Source organism: Acartia tonsa, chromosome 6, assembly GCF_053477335.1.
Source record: "Acartia tonsa isolate MP-2025a chromosome 6, ASM5347733v1, whole genome shotgun sequence".
NCBI lineage: Eukaryota > Metazoa > Arthropoda > Copepoda > Calanoida > Acartiidae > Acartia > Acartia tonsa.
The window spans coordinates 40174867-40194052 of record NC_137265.1 but is presented as its reverse complement, the minus strand read 5'-3'; the positions used below and the strand labels follow the sequence as shown (position 1 = coordinate 40194052).

The following is a 19186-nucleotide window of genomic DNA, read 5'->3' as shown; positions in this document are numbered from 1 at the left end:
TTTCATAGGGCACTAAACACAGCTACACATAAACGACAAGCAAAAAAGCCATATATCACATAGGAATATCAAAGAATATTTCAATGGATTTTTATTTGTGCATGCATTTGCGTCTGTATCTATATGAAGTTTGCCTATCTGGGAATTTTTCATTAGATTAAATATTTTTGGTTTTTAGTATTAGAAAAAATATTAGCCACTGTGCTTTAATTATTTTTACACGAAATGTCAATAATCTTTTTTCTTATTTAAAAAAAGCATCAGTTTTATGAAATCTAATTTATTATATTTTTAGAACACAGAATACATTTGAGAGAATGGCTATAATAATCAGAAACGAACTCTACAATGCTTATGGCGCGGTAAGTGTTTACTATTTGAGTGCTTTTATATACAAAAAAATATTTATTCTAACCTAAGCTTAAATAATAAAGAAAAAAACTAAATACACCACCGTATGTGAAAAGTACAAGATATTTTGTAGAGGTATGGCCAGTCCATTTTAACAATGAATATTTGTCCGTCTGTATGTAACTTCGTCACAACACGTAAAAGTACTTAGGTTTCGTGATTTTATTCACAGTTTTTTTTATACTACATTATCTTATTTTAACTTACTATTCTTTCAATCTATTGTTAAATCCTAATGCTGCACTACTTAAGGACAAAATTTTCCTTGTTTTATAGATTCTATTGCTGCGCTACTCATGAATGTAAATGTTCCTTTTTGAAGTGATGCTTTTCTATAATTTGGGTAAGTCCGTCCATCCGTAACGGTTAGCTCTTTTCGTTGATTTAGAGATAATAGAATTTCAATATTATAAGTATGCCCTTTAAAAAGTCGACAGTTTAGCAACAAATTTATGTATAATTTTTGTCAAAACTTATACATTTTTATTTTACTTATTCAGCTCTGACACCCCACAAGAATTATTGTTCGTTTGTCCTATACTGTTTGAAAACCTCGCTTTTATGGATGTTGTTATCATTGTTTTTGCATTCATCTTGCTTGCCATTGTATTCGACACACAACCTCAAAGGGACCATCTACAAGGAAAAAACATATCAGCAGGGATGCAGGGATTTGACAATGGACAATATTCTAAATGTGAAAAACTGCCTTAAGGAGCAGATGGTAATTCGGGGGAAGAAATGATTGTGGATTGATTTGAGATTAATTGTCCTTTCCGTCACTGAATATAACAAAGTTTTATATCTTTTCACGCATTTTCTTTTGTACAACATCCTATTATTTTTATTTGTCCCTTTGATATCCCCCTTACAAACGTACTTTTAATTAAATCTTTAAATTATGTTGAATATTATATATACAATGGCGTACACATGGTTTTACCAGGGGTGGGGGGGGTGTATTCTTAAGTAGATAAAAAAAGGAAAAACAGGACTCTTTGCAGGGATCTAAAGAGATAAGACAATAACCAAAAATACAAATGTACAATTGCTCATTGATGATACACAAAATTATCCCTTCTGTAGATTACATTTAGTGATTAAAAGGTAAGGACACTTAACTTAATGAACCAATCAATCAAAATTAAATAAAAGTCCCCAAGATTGTTAAGTCAACTTTGGGGTCTAGTGTAATAAACAGCCCAATATCCCCACCATCCTTTGTTTATTAGTGTAAATCATGATTGTTTGATATCTAAACTTTTTATGAGTTAAATAATAAATATTATTGAAACTATGTAACTTAAATTAATAGTAATTTTCCCTAAATATATATGGCATGTTTAAATTTAATCATAATTACTTAAAATGAATTTTGATCATTTGAAGTTACTCTAATTTTATCAATATTTAAAAAGGATTTTTTATAATCAAGGAGGGAGGCTTTTCATTTTTGACAAATTTAAATCAAAAGAAAACACCTTTTCTTTTTTCATTGCAATGTGGTCTTGAGAAATATATTTACTCAAAGGTAGGGTAACTCAAGGAAAAGTTTTTATAACTCGAAGATTAACTTTTTGCATAACACTATTTCTGTACCTGCAAAAGCGTATCATTATTGGGACAACATTTATTTATTTTTAAAGTATCATAAAATAGCAGCTTGTAATAATACATTTATTTAATGAACGGATTTTTATAGGCAAAGTAGTATGTAAAACTAAACTAGGTAAACTATTGAAGGGGGAGGATAATATAGCGGTTTCAAAGGGTTGGGTGAGGGAATAGTTATTTCTCGCATCGTATTGTAAACGGCTTTCCGCAGATATAGAATGTACAATTATAAGATTAAAAGTAGTTTTTTTAGCCCCGAAGTGCCGAAGGCACCGGCTAAAAAAAACTGGTTTTAATTTTATGATTGTACATTTTTATATTCGTAGAAAGCTGGATATAATACGATGCTAGACATAGTTTTTTCGTATGGATGAGAACCGGTTCCTATTCACCGGATTCGAATGAATACGAGAAAATGTAATTTCCAATATCTGTTTGCATGGTGAGGGGGTTAAACACCTCTTTACCCCCCTCTTCCCTCTTGGACGTCCCTGCTTCCCCAATTAGAATTGTTTTCCAACCTTGAAAGGAAAACTCTATGGACGCACGCGGTGTATGAATCCTTTAGGACTGCATGAAAGAATAGATGTAATCAAACTAAATAATGAAATTATACTTAAGAGGAAAAATGTTGTACTGTTGTACTTTTGTTTCCCTCAATTCCATAAGCTTCAATGGAAAAAGGTGAATCATATAATTTTTTATTTGTATTCTATGTAGAACACTAGTGGTTACGCCCCTAACATCCATGGACTCCGTTTTCGAAAAGACAGAGAGAGCTAGAAAAACAGCTTAAAACAATTCCAAAAATTAAATCTGAAAATAAAATAGCCTAAAACAATAACATGACAATTGTGAATCTTACATGAAATAGTGTGCCCTATCGGTTCAGTGACTTCATGGAGAAACAGGGTGGCCGTAATCTCTGAAATACATAGTCCAATAGAGACGCGCCTGAACTGAACTGAATATTTGTATAATATATTTAGATAACAGATGTACCAGATAATTTGGTGTTTGTATCTCCGTGTTCTATAGAAAATTATCCAGATTGGACCAAGGATGGTTTCCTATTTGCTGAATTACAGGTACTATATTAGTAAACTAGCGGATTCACCCCTAACCTCTAGGGCCTTTGCCCCAAGAGGTTTGATCAAACCAATTTTTGTATTTTAGATTTAAAATGATTTTTTTTTTTAAATTTGGGGGGCGGTATTTCTAATTTTTTGGGGGTTGGGGGTGTTCCACCCCCTCCCCCTCCAAGAAAATAGTTATAAACCTTCCCGGGACCTATTAGAAACTACCCTGTAAAGGAGAACCCGATCGGTTCAGTGGTTAGCGAGATTCTTCGCTACAAACAAACAGGCAGACATCGTTCTACTTTGTATTATAGATTGTATTTTAAGTTTAAATTACAGTTAATGTGTCAAATGTTTTGTTAAATTCAAATCCGCATAAATTACGTCTTCTCTAGCTCTAGTCTTTAATGAGTAAATACTGACAACGTTAATTGCCTATCATAATGTGCAAAATTTAAGCTTTCTGAATTAATCCTTTCATCAAATTCCAAAATTTAAATGTATTTTTCAGTAAATAAATTTGAACAAATAAAAGAAGTTTTATTTCTCGTATGAAAAAGTAAAAATAAAAGTAGTCAGACTTTTTTCATCAAATTACAATCTAATTTATCTACAGTTTCAACAAATTTTCTATTTCTATATTTAGCCTGTTATATATCCTTATACTAAAGTAACAGGATGTTTGTCTGTCTGTGTGTACCGAAGTATCTCGCTAACCGCTGAACCGATCGGGTTCTCCTTAACAGGGTAGCTTCTCATAAGTCCCGCGAAGGTTTATAACTATTTTGGGGGAGGGTACCACCACCCTCCCAAGAGAAATGACAAAAAAATCTAAAAAAAAAAATTAAATTTAGGGGAGACTTCAACGTCAAATAAGGTGGTATCGTATATAAAAAATTAACTTTAACAAACAACAACATATAAAGTGCCACTAGAGGCCTCAAGGGGCGTAGCCGCTAGTCCTTATAATAAAGTAACAGGATGTCTATTTGTCATTCAGTTTGTGTGTACCGAAGGATCTCGCTAACCGCTGAACCGATCGGGCTCTCCTTAACAGTGTAGCTTCTCATAAGTCCCGGGAAGGATTATAACTATTTTGGGGGATGATACCACCACCATCCCAAGAGAAATCACAAACAAAAAATTTTACGCAGAGAGATTTCAACGCAACATAGATAGGTATCGTAGAGACTGGAACCCAAAAAAAAATTTAAGTGCCACTAGAGGCCTCTAGGGGCGTAGCCGCTAGTTGTAGTGAGGTTATTTTGATTGTCTGTTAAGATCTCGCTAACCCAGAGAGAGGGGACAATGGGCTGTTCATTACCACAGTCCCCAAAAGTTTTACAATAACGTTATCTTATTCGTTGGCTTAATAACTGTGGGAGATGAATTTTGATTGGTTAGTTTATTAAGTTAAGTGTTCTAACGTTTCAACGACTAATTTTAATCTGCAGAAGGGTTAATTTTGCGTGTCTTCATTTGGGATGTACATAAATTTATCAGCCATTGTCTTATCCCTTAAGATCACTGCGCTAACCACTAAATTTAATAGTCAAAATTTAGTAAAAGAGCCCAAGTTTTTGAGCCAGCGAATTATGTAACGTGAAGGTATTAGCTCTTTAGTGTTCTGATACATTATTTTCCTGATTAATTTAAAAATAGAAATGATATAAATGATCGTTGAAGAGTTAATTAATTACATTAATTTATATAAGATATAAGGAAAAGTGTATTTTATACATTTTATATTTCGGTGGTTTCCCTCAGTGTATAGTCAAGCAAAGAATAACCCCCTTCGCCCACTTCTCTTATCTTGAAATGAATTAAAAATAGCTTTTCGTTTGTTTGTTTATTTAGTAGGGTTAGGTTATGTTAGGTTAGATTGGGTAAGAAGTATAGCCAAGTAGGCTAGGGGACTCCAAGTAAAGGCTAAATAAGGGGAGAGGGTTCAGTGCTCAAAAGACACTTGAGGAAATACACTTTTATATTTCAGGCTTCCTTTATGGAGACAAGACAATACCATGCAATTGGACTCTTCTGTGTAAGGTATAAATTTTCGATCATTTATATAGCCATAACTATGTCACAAATGCTTATAAAATAGGCATTTTCGACCTAACATACTGAAACAGTTTCTTTACAAGACCAAGTAATCAGTTTTAAATATCTATTTAATGAAAAAATAATGAAAATACTAATAAATTAAATATGCAGAGATATGGCTTTACAAAATGGGTGACAGACACCCAGTAGTCCTAAGAATGTACTAGGACATGTAACAACTAAAATACTTCTAAAGGGTAATTGATATTTGGTTTTAAGGATCTCTTTTTGTTTTACATTAATGCATTCTTTTAAAATGCTTTTTTGTCCCTCTATCACAATAGCCAATCGTAGCTATATATAACAAGGAAATGTCCGTGCATTTTCAGTAAGTCAAACTGAAATCTAACTTTGTGGACGAATATTAAAAGCAATTTATACAAATATATGATATATTTACCTAACAGCTGTAAAACTGTTAAAATATTTCTGAATATTTTTACATTTCTTTATAGAATTATATTATTTAGAGATGAAGATAGAGATGCATTGGTGAAATTAGCCGAAAAAGCAAAAGCACAAAGGTTAAAAGGTAAAAATTACGCATTTTATCAGCGAATCTATTTCATAAATCCTAAATGTTCGTTATTACGTTTGTAACTAATTTTATTATTAATAGGACAATTCCTGTAAAATGTCCCTAACTCCTACGTTAGCCTAAGAAATTTTATATACCTTCTTTAACTATGCAAAACTTTTACAAAAATATATTTTCCAGTAAAAAAAATTCGATAAAAGCCATTTTTTGCAGGTTTTAAACGAAGAGAAAGATTCTAATAAAGTTACAATTAGTAAAGCGTTATAAATAATCTATTATTAATTTGCAACAAAAGTAATCGATTTTTATATTTAGACCCGAAAATAAAATATTGTCCGCTGAAATTCAAGACAGTAGAAAAGACAACAGTATTCAATATAATGACTGGTTCCAACTGTCGAAATCAAGGTATTTATACTAACATCTTTCTTCTATGTATCTCGTCCAGGGAGGAAGGGGCCATTATGCTGCTTATCAAATAGTTCCTAAAGTATTATAATAAAGTTTTCTTATTCGTTGGCTTAACAACTTTGGGTACTTTTATTGAATTTGATTGGTTTTTTCATTAGTTGAGTGTCCAAACGTTTCAACCACCAATTGTAATCAACAGATTGGGTAATTTTGTGTATCATCATTGGGGATGTATATAAATTTTTCGGCGATTGTTTTATCCCTTTGAATCCCAATATGTAACCAATGTTTGTCTGTCTAGTAAGAGTTAAAATTATATGTTTAAAAAGATTATATGAAATTATGATTATTATTTGGGGTGAAATCTTGGTCGGTTGGTTGAAACTAACACTGTTTATTATAATTTGGAATGTACATCATTATAGCATCCCTTATCTAATACTGTCTAAAATACGCAGAGTTACTTCCCTAAACCCTGTTTGCTAGATCATAAGCTACAGATAGACATAGAGGCACCCTGTTACATTTATATAAGGATATTTAATATTTTACGTTTTAAATAAATCATATTAAATTTAATCAGAAAAAAAATAAATATTTAATTAAAAATCTTGTTATTTTTGATTGCTTTTCAAAATTAAACGCATTTTTTATGATCAAATTTTGTTCATACTAATCAATTATTTAATCTACGGCGGTTTCCCTAAGCTCCTTTAATATAGAAATTAAAGCAAAAATAATTTGAGGGGGGGGGGAGGACTTTAGTTTATATTTTCGCAGGTTTAGGATTTCCCGTTTGGGTTAGAAATAAATACATATTAAAGGAAGCCTGCAAGAAATACCACGCTTTAACTGGCAAAAGACTGCCACAAGTAGAAATGCAATTTAAATAGAATTTTTTTCATAGATTTTGACTATGAAATGCGTTGTTTTTATTGTAGAAATGTTACCGGCAATCTAAGTTTCTGATAATTTTGTGTCTAGGCGACGTAATTTAATATTGTTTTCTTTTATGAGCATTGGAAATCTTTTAAAAATTTCATTGTACATAAAATGCTAGTTTGAAATGACTAGAACTTTTTTGTTATTGAAGCTGAAAGCTTTAAATTTAGGGTATTGGGTCTACTTGTGGCAGTCTTTCAGCAGTTAAAGCGTGGTATTTCTTGCAGGCGTCCTTTAAGGTTATTATGGGGGGAAAATATTTTCATTTCTTTTTGAAAATGAAAGAGAAGGTTGGTTCTTTACTCGCTAGGCCCTTTAGGGGAAAGCGCCTAATCTACTATTATTACTATAGAAAATGTAAAAGACGATGTAGCAGCAGCAGAGGATGAAACAGATTCTGTTGGAGGACATCCACCAGTTAAAAGAACTTTATCCTCAATCAAGTCAATTGCAACCAAGCAGACACTTGACAAATACTCAGATAAGGTCCGGTTTTTTTTAGTAGCGAAGCTACTCTATAATTCTCTATGACGTACGTCAGTCTGTAATGCTATGGAGGAGGCGATTTTCTTAGAAGCTATTCAAGATGGCATGTTTTTTTGTGATTATACCCTTTACCAAAGAAGTTACAACATGCTGCTAACTTTGTAGGTCTTGAAACCAAAGTAATTTTTTATCTGTAGGTTTCGTGATTTTCTTTAGTATAAATTCTTTCTTTCTTTTCTCTTTTTTGGCTACTGTGTATCTGCTCTATAACTAACTTTGTCCGTTTGTCCATCCATTATTTTGCTTTGCTACAGACACGGACCTTCAAGGCTATCATAACAAGGTCTAATTCTATAAATCTAATTCAAGCAAAAGAGTCACATTTGGTTAAGAGTAAACAATTCATAAAATGTGTAATTAACTTTTTAAAAATAATTATGTTTAGAACAAAACCTTCAAATATTGCACTTATATAAACCTTTAACATAAAGTAACACAATTATTCTAATCAACGAGGTTGTGCCTGACATTGTAAAATCTGATAATATAATTTAGGTCTCAACAGCCCTAGCAAAACCGGGATAGATGTTACAGCTTTTGGCCTACCTATTATATTGACGTCAGAAAACACCTTATACCCCATTTCTTTTCTAGGGGGTTTCTTTCCCCCTTTCCATTACCCTCTATTATCACGTCAATAGAATAGGTTGGCCAAAAGCGGTGACATCTATCCCCATTTTGCTAGGGTACTAAACACAGTAACTTCATTCATAGATAAACACTTTCAAAATCTATCTCCATTTTGCTAGAGCACTAAACACAGTTACAATATTCAGGATCTGGATTATCATGGCCTTGTACAGCCTGAGCTGGAGGTAGAATTCAGCTATGGCCCTAAACTTACATACAAGGGAAAACTCAAACTTAGACGGGTTATCAGGTAGCATTCCTATGAATTTTATGGTTGTGATATTTTAAAGATGAAAGCTATTTTTATCCTTTAAAAACCAACTGAAGATTGTTTTAACATGAAACACTGTGTATTGGACGTATCAAATAAAAATAACATGTTTAATTAAACTGTGTTGATCACTCTATGTTAAAAAAATAGGTAAGGGAGAGTATGGCAAATATACACTTGGAGATGGTTGATAACAACATAAGCATTGACATCCCAACTATTGAAGAAAACCATCCCTTTGATTGAACGACCTTTGTCTGTCATAAATGTATATTGTAATAAGTTGTGCTATTTAGGGGCAAGGCATTATTAGTAATGTTGTAAATCTGACATGGCAGCATTTGGTACAACTTTTAACATCTTAAGTTATGACGCATTCGAACCAATCAACTCACTGACGACGAGCGGATGATTATCATAAAGACAAAATTGAATCCTTTTTTTTCTTCTTCAGATACCATCATTTAGCCAGAGATTTTGTGGACGAAAAAGATTATCCAGCAAATAATGAATATATCTTATATTCTTACTCTTATGTCAAGGTAAATTTTTCCGTAAAGTTACTTAATTAAACTTCCTAAGACTTACATTTTTATTTACATTTTTTATATGAAAGTCCCTAATTTAGAAATATGCAAAGCCTTTACTCTGTAGAAAATGCTTACAATTTTCCTGTAAAGATATTTCAGACCATGCCATGCGGAAGGGGGGTGTCAACACACCCATTAAATATAAATTGGAAAGGACTTCCTTCCCCTTTTACATCACCTAATTGATTAACACCCCTCTGGTGAATCGCTGTTCGTGCCAATGATTCAAACCTGACTTAATACCATATGCATCTTATATTGTGAAAGATCTTTAAACTTTTTGACTGATTTATTGTATGTATATGAAATGATGACTCTGATTTAGAGAACTGATATCCCCCCTGCTCTTGTGAGGAGGGACAGTGCCAGGGATCTGTTCAGTGCCAGGAGTCCTGCAAGAAACAGTGATGCCAGGAGTCCTGCAAGAAACAGTGATGCCAGGAGTCCTGCAAGAAACAGTGATGCCAGGAGTCCTGCAAGAAACAGTGATGCCAGGAGTCCTGCAAGAAACAGTGATGCCAGGAGTCCTGCAAGAAACAGTGATGCCAGGAGTCCTGCAAGAAACAGTGATGCCAGGAGTCCTGCAAGAAATGACCGTGCTAGAAGCCCAGGAAGAAGTAAGATTTTAAATTTCTCCATGTTAAAACTTTGATGCTTTAACACACACAATATGCATATTCAAAGACGTCCAAGCCTTTTTTATGGGGAAGTGGGCCAGTAAAAAAATTATAGGAAGGAATAGCCAAGCCATGAAACCTACAAATATTACTACCCTTTAAAAAAAAATTTTACAGTTAAAAGTAATTAAAGGTAATGCGAGAAATAACAATCTGAATATTTTGATACAGGAATACAATATAGCCAACAAGAAAAATAAATCTAAACAAATATTTGAGGTCAGATAAAAAGGTCGTCATTACTACGAAGCATTGCCCCATAAAATCACAAAACATAAAGTGATTTTTTTCGAATTAAATCAATTGTTGGTTACAGCTGATTTTGATAATCATTTTGTTATAGGAAGCATGGAAGAGGTTCAAGAATATGCCTATGTGTCCCACTGTCCAAACAGGTATCCAATTAATGGTCCTAGGACAAAGGCAGTAGTGACAAACGTCAGAGTGGACAAATAACCTAACCTATTTTAAACCGTAAATAAGTTTTTTTTTAATGCGTTTGTCCTGGAACCCAACAAATCCATCTATATTTTTGGACTTGTATTCCTGTCGTATATTTACCTCAAGATATTAGGGGCCAGATCGTATAAAATGTCTTGGACTGCATAGGAGTCAGGGTTTCCTTAGCCTTACAGGAGTACAATAAATGTAGGACTAATGAAAACATATCTCTTGGGCTGATTTTAAAGGATTTAGCCCTATGTCTAATGCTAGACATAACTCTAGTGTCTTTAAAGGAACTTATTGATAAAGATTTCAAATCTAACAATTTGCATTATTTTTTCCCAGGTATCCCGACTTCCAGCAGCTGGTAGAACTGGACGAGGTACCTACTCCGGTCAGGTTCAATACTACCCTTGAAGAGGATGAAGAAACAGTCTTGTACAAGGTAGTTATTATTTTCACTAGCTGCTACGCTCCTAGAGGCCTCCTGTAGCATTTGAGGAATCATTTTAGTTTTAAAAGAAAAAGAAGATGAATAATTTAAGGGTTTGGTGTTTTTTAGGCGGAATTTTCTTTTCCCAAATAATCGTTATGAGGGTTAGCGACATACAGACATCCTGTTACTTTTATAATAGGACTAGCCTCTATGTCAAGAAGATCGCCCCAAATACCTCAGAACAGTTATAAAGCTTTCCAGAAATGAACAACCTATTTAGTCCAAAATAATTTTTCAATTAGCTTCAAGAAGAAAAAAACCTTACTATTTCAAATGAAAGGATAGTATTCTCATGCATATGGATTTTATTTTTTTTTTAAAAAAGCTCTAAAAGCTTATCTAATTAATGATGATTTTCATTTAACAAAAATTAATATCTTTTGCCTAAAATTTTATTTTTTTAGGAGGCAGTCAGCCGCGGCGTTGTTATCTACCTGCCGCAGATTCAATCTGGCGGGAGGCCTATACTCAAAACTAACACAGAGGATCAATGCTTGGATCCCCTAACTCTCCATGAATACAATGCTGTCAGGTACAACTGTGCTTTTCAACAAAGTGCCTGTCAAGCACTACTCCCCCCCCCCCCACACTATTTATAAAATGAGTTAGGTAGTTTCCCCCCTCTCCCCCTATTTCTAACTTCTGCGGGACTAGTACCCAACGCAACCCAACCTAACCTTAAATATCAAACGAAAACTACCCCTCTCCCAGGGGGGGAGAGGGTTATTGGGTTGTTTATAACACTAGTGCCCAAAGTTTTATAATAACGTTTTCTTATTCGTTGTCTTAACAACTTTAGGAGCTTTTATTGGATTGGTTTATTGATCGATTCATTGAGTTGAGTGTCCAAACGTATCAACCACTAATTGTAATCCACACAAGATTAAAGTTTGTGTGATATCATTGGGGATGTACAAGAAATCTAACAGCCATTGTCTTAATTCTTTATATATCCATGTTATTTACCAGATTGATGATATTTTCAGTTGGAGTGATCAAGGGGCGTACACAGGAAACATGATTTCAATCAAAATTAAACTCATGAAGGATGGAAAGAGATGGTTTGATGGCAGTAAAATCAACCAAGGATATGACAAGTAATAATTTATATTGTTACTAGCAGCTTCGCCCCTAGCCTCTAGGGGCTTTGCCCCAAGAGGTTTGATCAAACTAATTTTTCGTATTTTAGTTTAAAAGAAAAATTTTAAAATAAATTTAGTCGACCCCACTATTTTAATTTTAGTTTTAAAAAGAAAAGAAAAAATTGGGGGGGGGGGTATTTTAGATTTTTTGGGGTGGTTGGGGGTGTCACACCCCCCAAGAAAATAGTTATAAACCTTACCGGGACCTATGAGAAGCTACCCTGTAAAGGAGAACCCGATCGGTTCAGCGGTTAGCGAGATCCTTCGCTACAAACAAACAGACAGACAAACATCGTTCTACTTTGTATTATAGATAATAAGGCTCGGCAGTCGAGGACAAAAAACTTAAATATCGAGTCTAAAATTAAATAGTATGAAGTTTAGAGAAATTGTTTGGAGCGTTTAATCAAATAAAACCTTAAAATAATAAAAATATTAGTGAAGCTCAAGAATTTCCCTAATAATCTTTTATTTTTACCCTAAATTAAACCCCCCTTTAGAGTATTCTTGGCATTTATCCCCTTCAAATTAAGGAAAGTTTGATCCAATTATATTAAAATTGATCTCTGTATTAACCAATATCTGTTTCTAAGAAGGTACGTACCTAAGGTGAAGATACCATCACACAAAATATAAGCCTTCCTTCGAACTTTAAGAAGCTTTAATTTAAAGTAGGACCATATCGGATTCCTTCGCTGCAGACAGACAGACACACAGATGTAAAGACATCCTGTTACTTTTATACAATGAATTTTATTTAGATCCAAGCTCCAAATGTATTACAACTCAGATGGTAGCAGACGAGTATATCCCGGGGAAGACTGTAATCAAACTATAGAAGATTCTTATGAACTGCCGTCAAGTCCAACTGATATAGAGGAATAACCCGCGACCGTTGCTCAACACGTAGCGCATCGGCTTGTCGTTGGGGAGTTAATAGGTTCGAATCTCGGCCAGACACCGTATCATAACTAGAGACGTTAAAAATTGTTCCTACTGTTGTTATGTCAGGTGCGCGACATAATTAGTTAGAGATGGGGGGGGGGGAATGTCTTGGCCAATAGACAGGCGCAACTCATTATCATGCACAATTAGAATTTCTAAGACTAGGGTCGTGCAATCAAAGGGTTGGTTGTCTATTAACTTAACCTAATATTGTAGGGTGTTAGAGTATCACACCCCATTAAAAGTGGATGATGCTCTGGATTCTCTAGATGAACGCTAAAAAATCGAAAAACAGCCCTTATGAGGTAGGGTAAATATATAAAAATGAGTCAGTAAAGTTATGGAATGAATCCGACAACAAATCACAAGACTGCCTTTATAACAATTTTAAATTAATTATACCAGTTAGTATTTTTTTTATAATTATTTATTCAAAAAAATAATGAAGTGGTCAAATTGCTCAATTATTTACAATTAGCGGTTGTGTAAAGAGATATGTTAATTTTTTGTTAAATTGTATTTATAAATCAAAAAAAAATGATTTTATGTTAAACTAAAAATAATCTACCCTTTTTATATCAAAATATTGAAAAATTCTTGTAAAACAGGCGGGCGGACTTGATCCAACTCTGGAGTAGCTGCTAACCTTCTAAAATAAATTAGGGTCGCTTAGTTATTAACAATAACATTAATTAGGGTTATTAACATAAGATTTTGTTTAATTTTCGTAGATTTTTATGTGTTTTTGGAGGATTTTTACAAAAGCAATTTCACCTTATGTTTTTAAAAGAATTTACCTCTGAATTCTTATACACTGTGGGCTAGAATTGAATCAAGACAAAAGTAAGTGCCGAGCCCTGGGACTTATGTGTGGTGAAAATAGACATAAAACCATGATTATTCCAGGTAAAACCAAAATATTTCAGTGGGGGCTTTTGGAGAAAATTAGATTTGAAAATTTCAAGTTCAATTTTCACCCCCTAGGAGTTGCCGCATAATCATGACAAGAAAGGCAAATATTATTTATTTTAAATTTTGAACACTTTGCTATTAAACCTCTCTATATATGATTTATTTTAGGCTGAATTTTCGTGACCTTTGCAAAGCAATTGATAAAAATGGCCATTAATTAACTCCCTTTTGAAGTAGTTTTATGAAGAACATTATAAAAGCAAAGTTGTTCAAAATTTAAAATAAATAATATTTGCTTTTCTTGTCATGATTATGCGGCAACTCCTAGGGGGTGAAAATTGAACTTGAAATTTTTAAATCTAATTTTCTCCAAAAGCCCCCGCTGAAATATTTTGGTTTTACCTGGAATAATCATGGCTTTATGTCTATTTTCACCATATATAGGTCCCAGGGCTCGGCACTTACTTTTGTCTTGATTCAATTCTAGCCCACAGTGTATAATAAAGTATCAGGATGTGGGTTTGTCTGTCAGTACCGAAGGATCTCGCTAACCGCTGGGGTTCTCCTTAACAGGGTAGCTTCTCATAAATCCCGGGAATGTTTTATAACTATTTAGGGGGAGGGTACCACCACCCTACCAAGAGAAATACCAAGAAACATAGATAGGTATCGTAGAGACGAACGCAACATAGAAAAGTTTCGTATTATTTAAAAAAAAACATTTAAAGTCCCACTAGATACCTGTAGGGGCGTAGCCGCTAGTAATATTAATATTGTACCAAATATGTATCCATGACAATATACCAGTGTAAATTATAATTTTTTTATCATAAAAAAATATAAATATTTGTTATCACTTGTTAAATAATAAATATAAAATTATAAATATATTTTACTATACTTGATGTTTTTATCATTGAAATATAGTTTACATATTTGTATAGTTAATAGTCCAATAGTTTTAACCACTAATTATAATCTACAGAAGGAATAATTATGTGTCTCATCATTAAGATATATTTTAATTTTTGGCCAGCACTATCACGGTTAATCATTTAAGGCACAACAAAAAAATATGATATTAATAAACAATGATGACAACATCCATAAGTAGCGAAGCACAAAAAAATCATGACTAAGAATACGGACAAGGATGATAACATCCATAAGTAGCGAAGCACAAAAAAATCATGACTAAGAATACGGACAAGGATGATAACATCCATAAGTAGCGAAGCACAAAAAAATCATGACAAAGATTACGGACAATGAGATTTGAATAGTATTTAAAAAATCATTAAACCTCTTATGAATTCTTACGTTCTATGATATTTACATTTGATACCAAGACTGAAACTATAACGGTCAAAATAAATTACATACTGGATGCTCAGAACAACGGGAAATTAACTATTATGCACGAAAAACCGGACTTAAAACAACAAAGATGTGGGAATATATAGCCATAACCCGCTAAAAAGGTAGTCTGACCGCCATGGATGTTCTATTAAAATGACGATAAATTTAATTTATATATCCTTAACTAAAAACATTTAGGATGGATTAAGAATCAATGCTCTTTGATAATAGTGGTTGGCTCTATAAAGAGCCGTTTTCTGCTGTAGGTCAAAATCAGTAAGCTTAAGCACGTTCACCACGGATTCTCCTGGCGAGCTGGATGTCCTTGGGCATGATGGTAACTCTCTTGGCGTGGATGGCGCACAGGTTGGTGTCCTCAAAGAGACCAACCAGGTAGGCCTCGCTAGCCTCCTGCAGAGCCATGACAGCGCTGGACTGGAATCTCAGGTCAGTCTTGAAGTCCTGGGCAATTTCTCTGACCAGACGCTGGAAGGGAAGCTTGCGGATCAGAAGCTCAGTGGATTTCTGGTAACGTCTGATCTCACGGAGAGCAACGGTACCGGGCCTGTATCTGTGGGGCTTCTTAACTCCACCGGTGGCGGGAGCAGATTTCCTGGCAGCCTTGGTGGCCAGCTGTTTGCGGGGAGCCTTTCCTCCGGTAGATTTACGGGCAGTTTGCTTAGTACGAGCCATGATGAACGATGAAATTCAACTTGTCTGAAATTTCCTCGGTTTATTATTTATAGTTCAATCCACTGATATATTACTTGGTGAAGAGGAATGAAATACGCCATAAAAGAGAAGGTAGTTTGATGTATAGGGATGAGATATTACCCGAACAAATGGGGTGTAGTTATTCTTAAGGGGGAATCTTTAAAAAGGGGGTGGGTTAAAGTATAAGGGGGCGGGAACTTAACATGAAATAGCGTCTACGTTTAGACAATCCTTGGATGTATGTATGGGTAGCTAGGGCCAGGTTAAAAATGCCGTACAGTCACGGGCTATTTAATAGGGCAGATGTTTTCACTTGAAGGGAAAATTCAAACATTGCATTGGAAAGACTAACATACTTCCTACCCACTAACAGGAAACTTAAATCCCAACGGTTTTTCATATTCAACAAAAACTAAGGGCGGGCTTTATGAAAATTATATTTTTTTTTCATATATAGAAGTTTAATGTATCAATATAAATTAAACCAAATTATAGATTATTTATAAACTTATTATAAAGTTATGTTGAGTTTAGAAGTAATTTATTAATGTAATTAAAATATTTTAAAGTTAGTATGTTTTTCAACCTATTTTTAAAAAAATTACACTATTCTAAGACATGAAGATATATTTCGATTTTAGCAATCATTTTCAATTCATTTTGTCTAAAAAATATAGGCATGAGACATTAGATAACAGCAAATATGATCAAAGATATTAAACATACATTTATATAGAACAATGTCACAAATTATTTTGAATCTTAGGTATCACCATAAAATACAGATGACTACTGATAAAGTTTGAAATAAAAGATTAAAACATTAGTTTTTTAAAAAGGAGGAGTAGGGAATAATTCTTGGCCTTGTTTGAGTTATGGGGCGGGGCATAGTTTTTATTAGAGGAATTTTTTTGATGGTTAGGAGTTAGGCGGAGTTTTGGATGGTGAGTTTGGTTGAAGGCGGAGACAGAAAATAGACATATCTTAACTTAAGTAGTATCAACTGATAAACCCTAATAATTTATATGAGAGTAAAAACTCCTAATATGATATTACACTAATATATGTATACAATACATAAATATTTCAAACATTATTATTTAAACCCGAAATTTTAGTTAACTTTATAATAATATTCTAGCTAAATATCTAGTGTGCAAAAAAACGCGGACATTTTTAAAATTGCAACTACTCGGCTTGTATTACTCATAAATTTACGTAGCACAGGAATGGTTCTTTAAATTTCCAAAAAAATATAACGATTCCATAAGTTTGTATAAAGATATATTTCATTGAATTATTTGACGATTTGCTACTTGGTAAAGTAAATGTTTAAATTATTGTTTAGAAGCTCACCTAGTATTGGTACTTAGAAGAAAATCGCAATCTTTATAAATATAAAAAAATATAAGATACATTTCATGGAACATTTCATGGATCTATTCATTAAACAAATATACTTCTGTTAGAGCTATGTTTTAAACATTAAAACTTTAAAATAAATAAAATAAGTTTTATTCATTCTAACAAGAATGACAACACCCATAAAAGCGAAGCTCTGAAATGGAAGGAAAAACGAGGACATACTGACGTTTTTAGGGCTTCTAAACCTTGTTGTAATAGGAATCGGTACTCAAAAAATCAGATGAATAGGATAATTTTAACATTAAAAAATTTGTTGTCAAAAAAGTAAAACATACGCTTGTTTTAAATGGATGTACAGACTTTCTTGTATTGATTATAGAGTTTCTTCGCTTTCTAAGTCGTATTTAATTGTTATAGGAATCAGCATGGAAAGTTTGAAGTCGATAGGACAATTCTAACCTGTTTAAATTAACGAAAAGAGCCAACTTTAACGGACGGACGGACCCTTATTAGAGAAAAGCTTTGCTTTTAAAAATATAGGAATGATAAAGGTGTTTTAATTAGTGTTTTAGAAATTTCACAGGTCTTTTATTGTTAAGTATTAGAATTTAATATCTTAATATAATTTTTTTTTCAATTTTATGCCTCTTAAAAAATAAAATTAAGTTTTTCTTGATATAAGAAGGATAATTCTTCTTTTAAAATGAAACAGATCCTAGAAAATTTCAAAATTAGGTAGGTATAGAAGACATTTAGAAAACAAAATAGATTTAGTTTAATTTAATGTTTTTCAATAAAGCATATTTTATTCTGATAAATATCAAAGATCTAAGAAAAATATTACAATTTCTCAAACAAATATTTAAGTAAACAGGCTTTAAAATAGTCTTTAGGAATTTCCCTCCTATTTTCTTTTGTGTTGTGATAAAAATAGAACTTAATCCCTCCAAGTCTACACACCCCCACTCTCTCCCTCTCCAAACACAAAGACTATGCTGTATGGTGCGAGTTCTACACATAGTTTTTGTGGTGAAGTTTCACCTGCCTTTGTTGTACTGGAACGACGAAACTATCATCCAATCAGAGTTTGAGGGATTTGTGTGAGTTGACTATAAATATTGGGTGTTGGAGTTTATTAAATTAGTTTCATATTTGAAATAAAACTATCAAGATGACCGGCAGAGGCAAGGGTGGAAAAGGACTTGGAAAGGGAGGTGCCAAGAGGCATAGGAAGGTGTTGAGAGATAACATCCAGGGTATCACCAAGCCCGCCATCAGGCGTTTAGCTCGTCGTGGTGGTGTCAAGCGTATCTCTGGACTTATCTACGAGGAGACCCGTGGTGTTCTTAAGGTCTTCCTTGAGAATGTTATCAGGGATGCTGTCACCTACACTGAACACGCCAAGAGGAAGACTGTCACCGCTATGGATGTTGTCTATGCCCTGAAGAGGCAAGGCCGCACCCTGTACGGATTCGGAGGTTAAACTTACTGCTCATCGGAAACAACAAACGGCTCTTTACAGAGCCAACCATATCTATCTCAAAGAGAAATTCTTGTAACTACCATCTATCAAATTTACATTGCAAATTGTGTGCCCCGTTAAAAAACCAAGAGAAAATTACTTTTATATCAAGCTATATTTTAACTTTTAGGATAACAGCTCACAGTGCCTTCGAAGGTGCTTCTACTTTAGTGTCAGAACCTAAATTGGGACATAGTGCATTTCATTACCCTAGGTTAGGTAACTTCATTTCACTTTTCAATAAAATCTAAAATGCAGCGGTTCTTGAGAAAATTAAATTTAAAAATTTCAAGTTCAATTTTCACCCACTAGGAGTTACCGCATAATCATGACAAGAAAAGTAAAGATTATTTATTTAAAATTTTGAACAACTTTGCTTTTATAAAGTCAGTCATAAAATCTCTCTATATATGATTTATTTAAGGCTGAATTTCCGTGACCTTAGCAAAGCAATTGATAAAAATGGCCATTAATT

At 33.4% G+C, this 19186-nt stretch overlaps 3 protein-coding genes across 6 annotated transcripts in view; 2 read left to right on the top strand and 1 right to left on the bottom strand.

The window, feature by feature from the left end:
* LOC145322654 (uncharacterized) overlaps positions 1–13187 on the top strand; it is a 61629-nt gene extending 48442 nt beyond the window's left edge. For all 4 annotated transcript variants that reach the window (XM_080164833.1, XM_080164830.1, XM_080164832.1 and 1 more), the window contains 14 exons: positions 296–362; positions 3015–3113; positions 5098–5150; positions 5678–5739; positions 6061–6153; positions 7451–7584; positions 8421–8524; positions 9000–9087; positions 9461–9752; positions 10156–10207; positions 10602–10701; positions 11157–11284; positions 11739–11849; positions 12656–13187. In XM_080164833.1, the coding sequence (XP_080020959.1) occupies positions 296–362; positions 3015–3113; positions 5098–5150; positions 5678–5739; positions 6061–6153; positions 7451–7584; positions 8421–8524; positions 9000–9087; positions 9461–9752; positions 10156–10207; positions 10602–10701; positions 11157–11284; positions 11739–11849; positions 12656–12779 (1507 nt within the window). In that variant the 3' untranslated portion in view covers positions 12780–13187. The remainder of the gene's footprint in view (positions 1–295; positions 363–3014; positions 3114–5097; positions 5151–5677; positions 5740–6060; positions 6154–7450; positions 7585–8420; positions 8525–8999; positions 9088–9460; positions 9753–10155; positions 10208–10601; positions 10702–11156; positions 11285–11738; positions 11850–12655) is intronic.
* Positions 13188–15363: 2176 nt separating this feature from the next.
* LOC145323378 (histone H3) lies at positions 15364–15840 on the bottom strand. The gene has a single exon (XM_080165803.1). It carries the CDS (start codon positions 15801–15803, stop codon positions 15393–15395), a length of 411 nt encoding a protein of 136 aa, XP_080021929.1. The 5' UTR covers positions 15804–15840; the 3' UTR covers positions 15364–15392.
* Positions 15841–18332: 2492 nt separating this feature from the next.
* Positions 18333–18728, top strand: LOC145323377 (histone H4). Its single transcript, XM_080165802.1, has one exon. The coding sequence runs from the start codon at positions 18361–18363 to the stop codon at positions 18670–18672; it is 312 nt and encodes a 103-aa protein (XP_080021928.1). The 5' UTR covers positions 18333–18360; the 3' UTR covers positions 18673–18728.
* Positions 18729–19186: the final 458 nt, after the last annotated feature.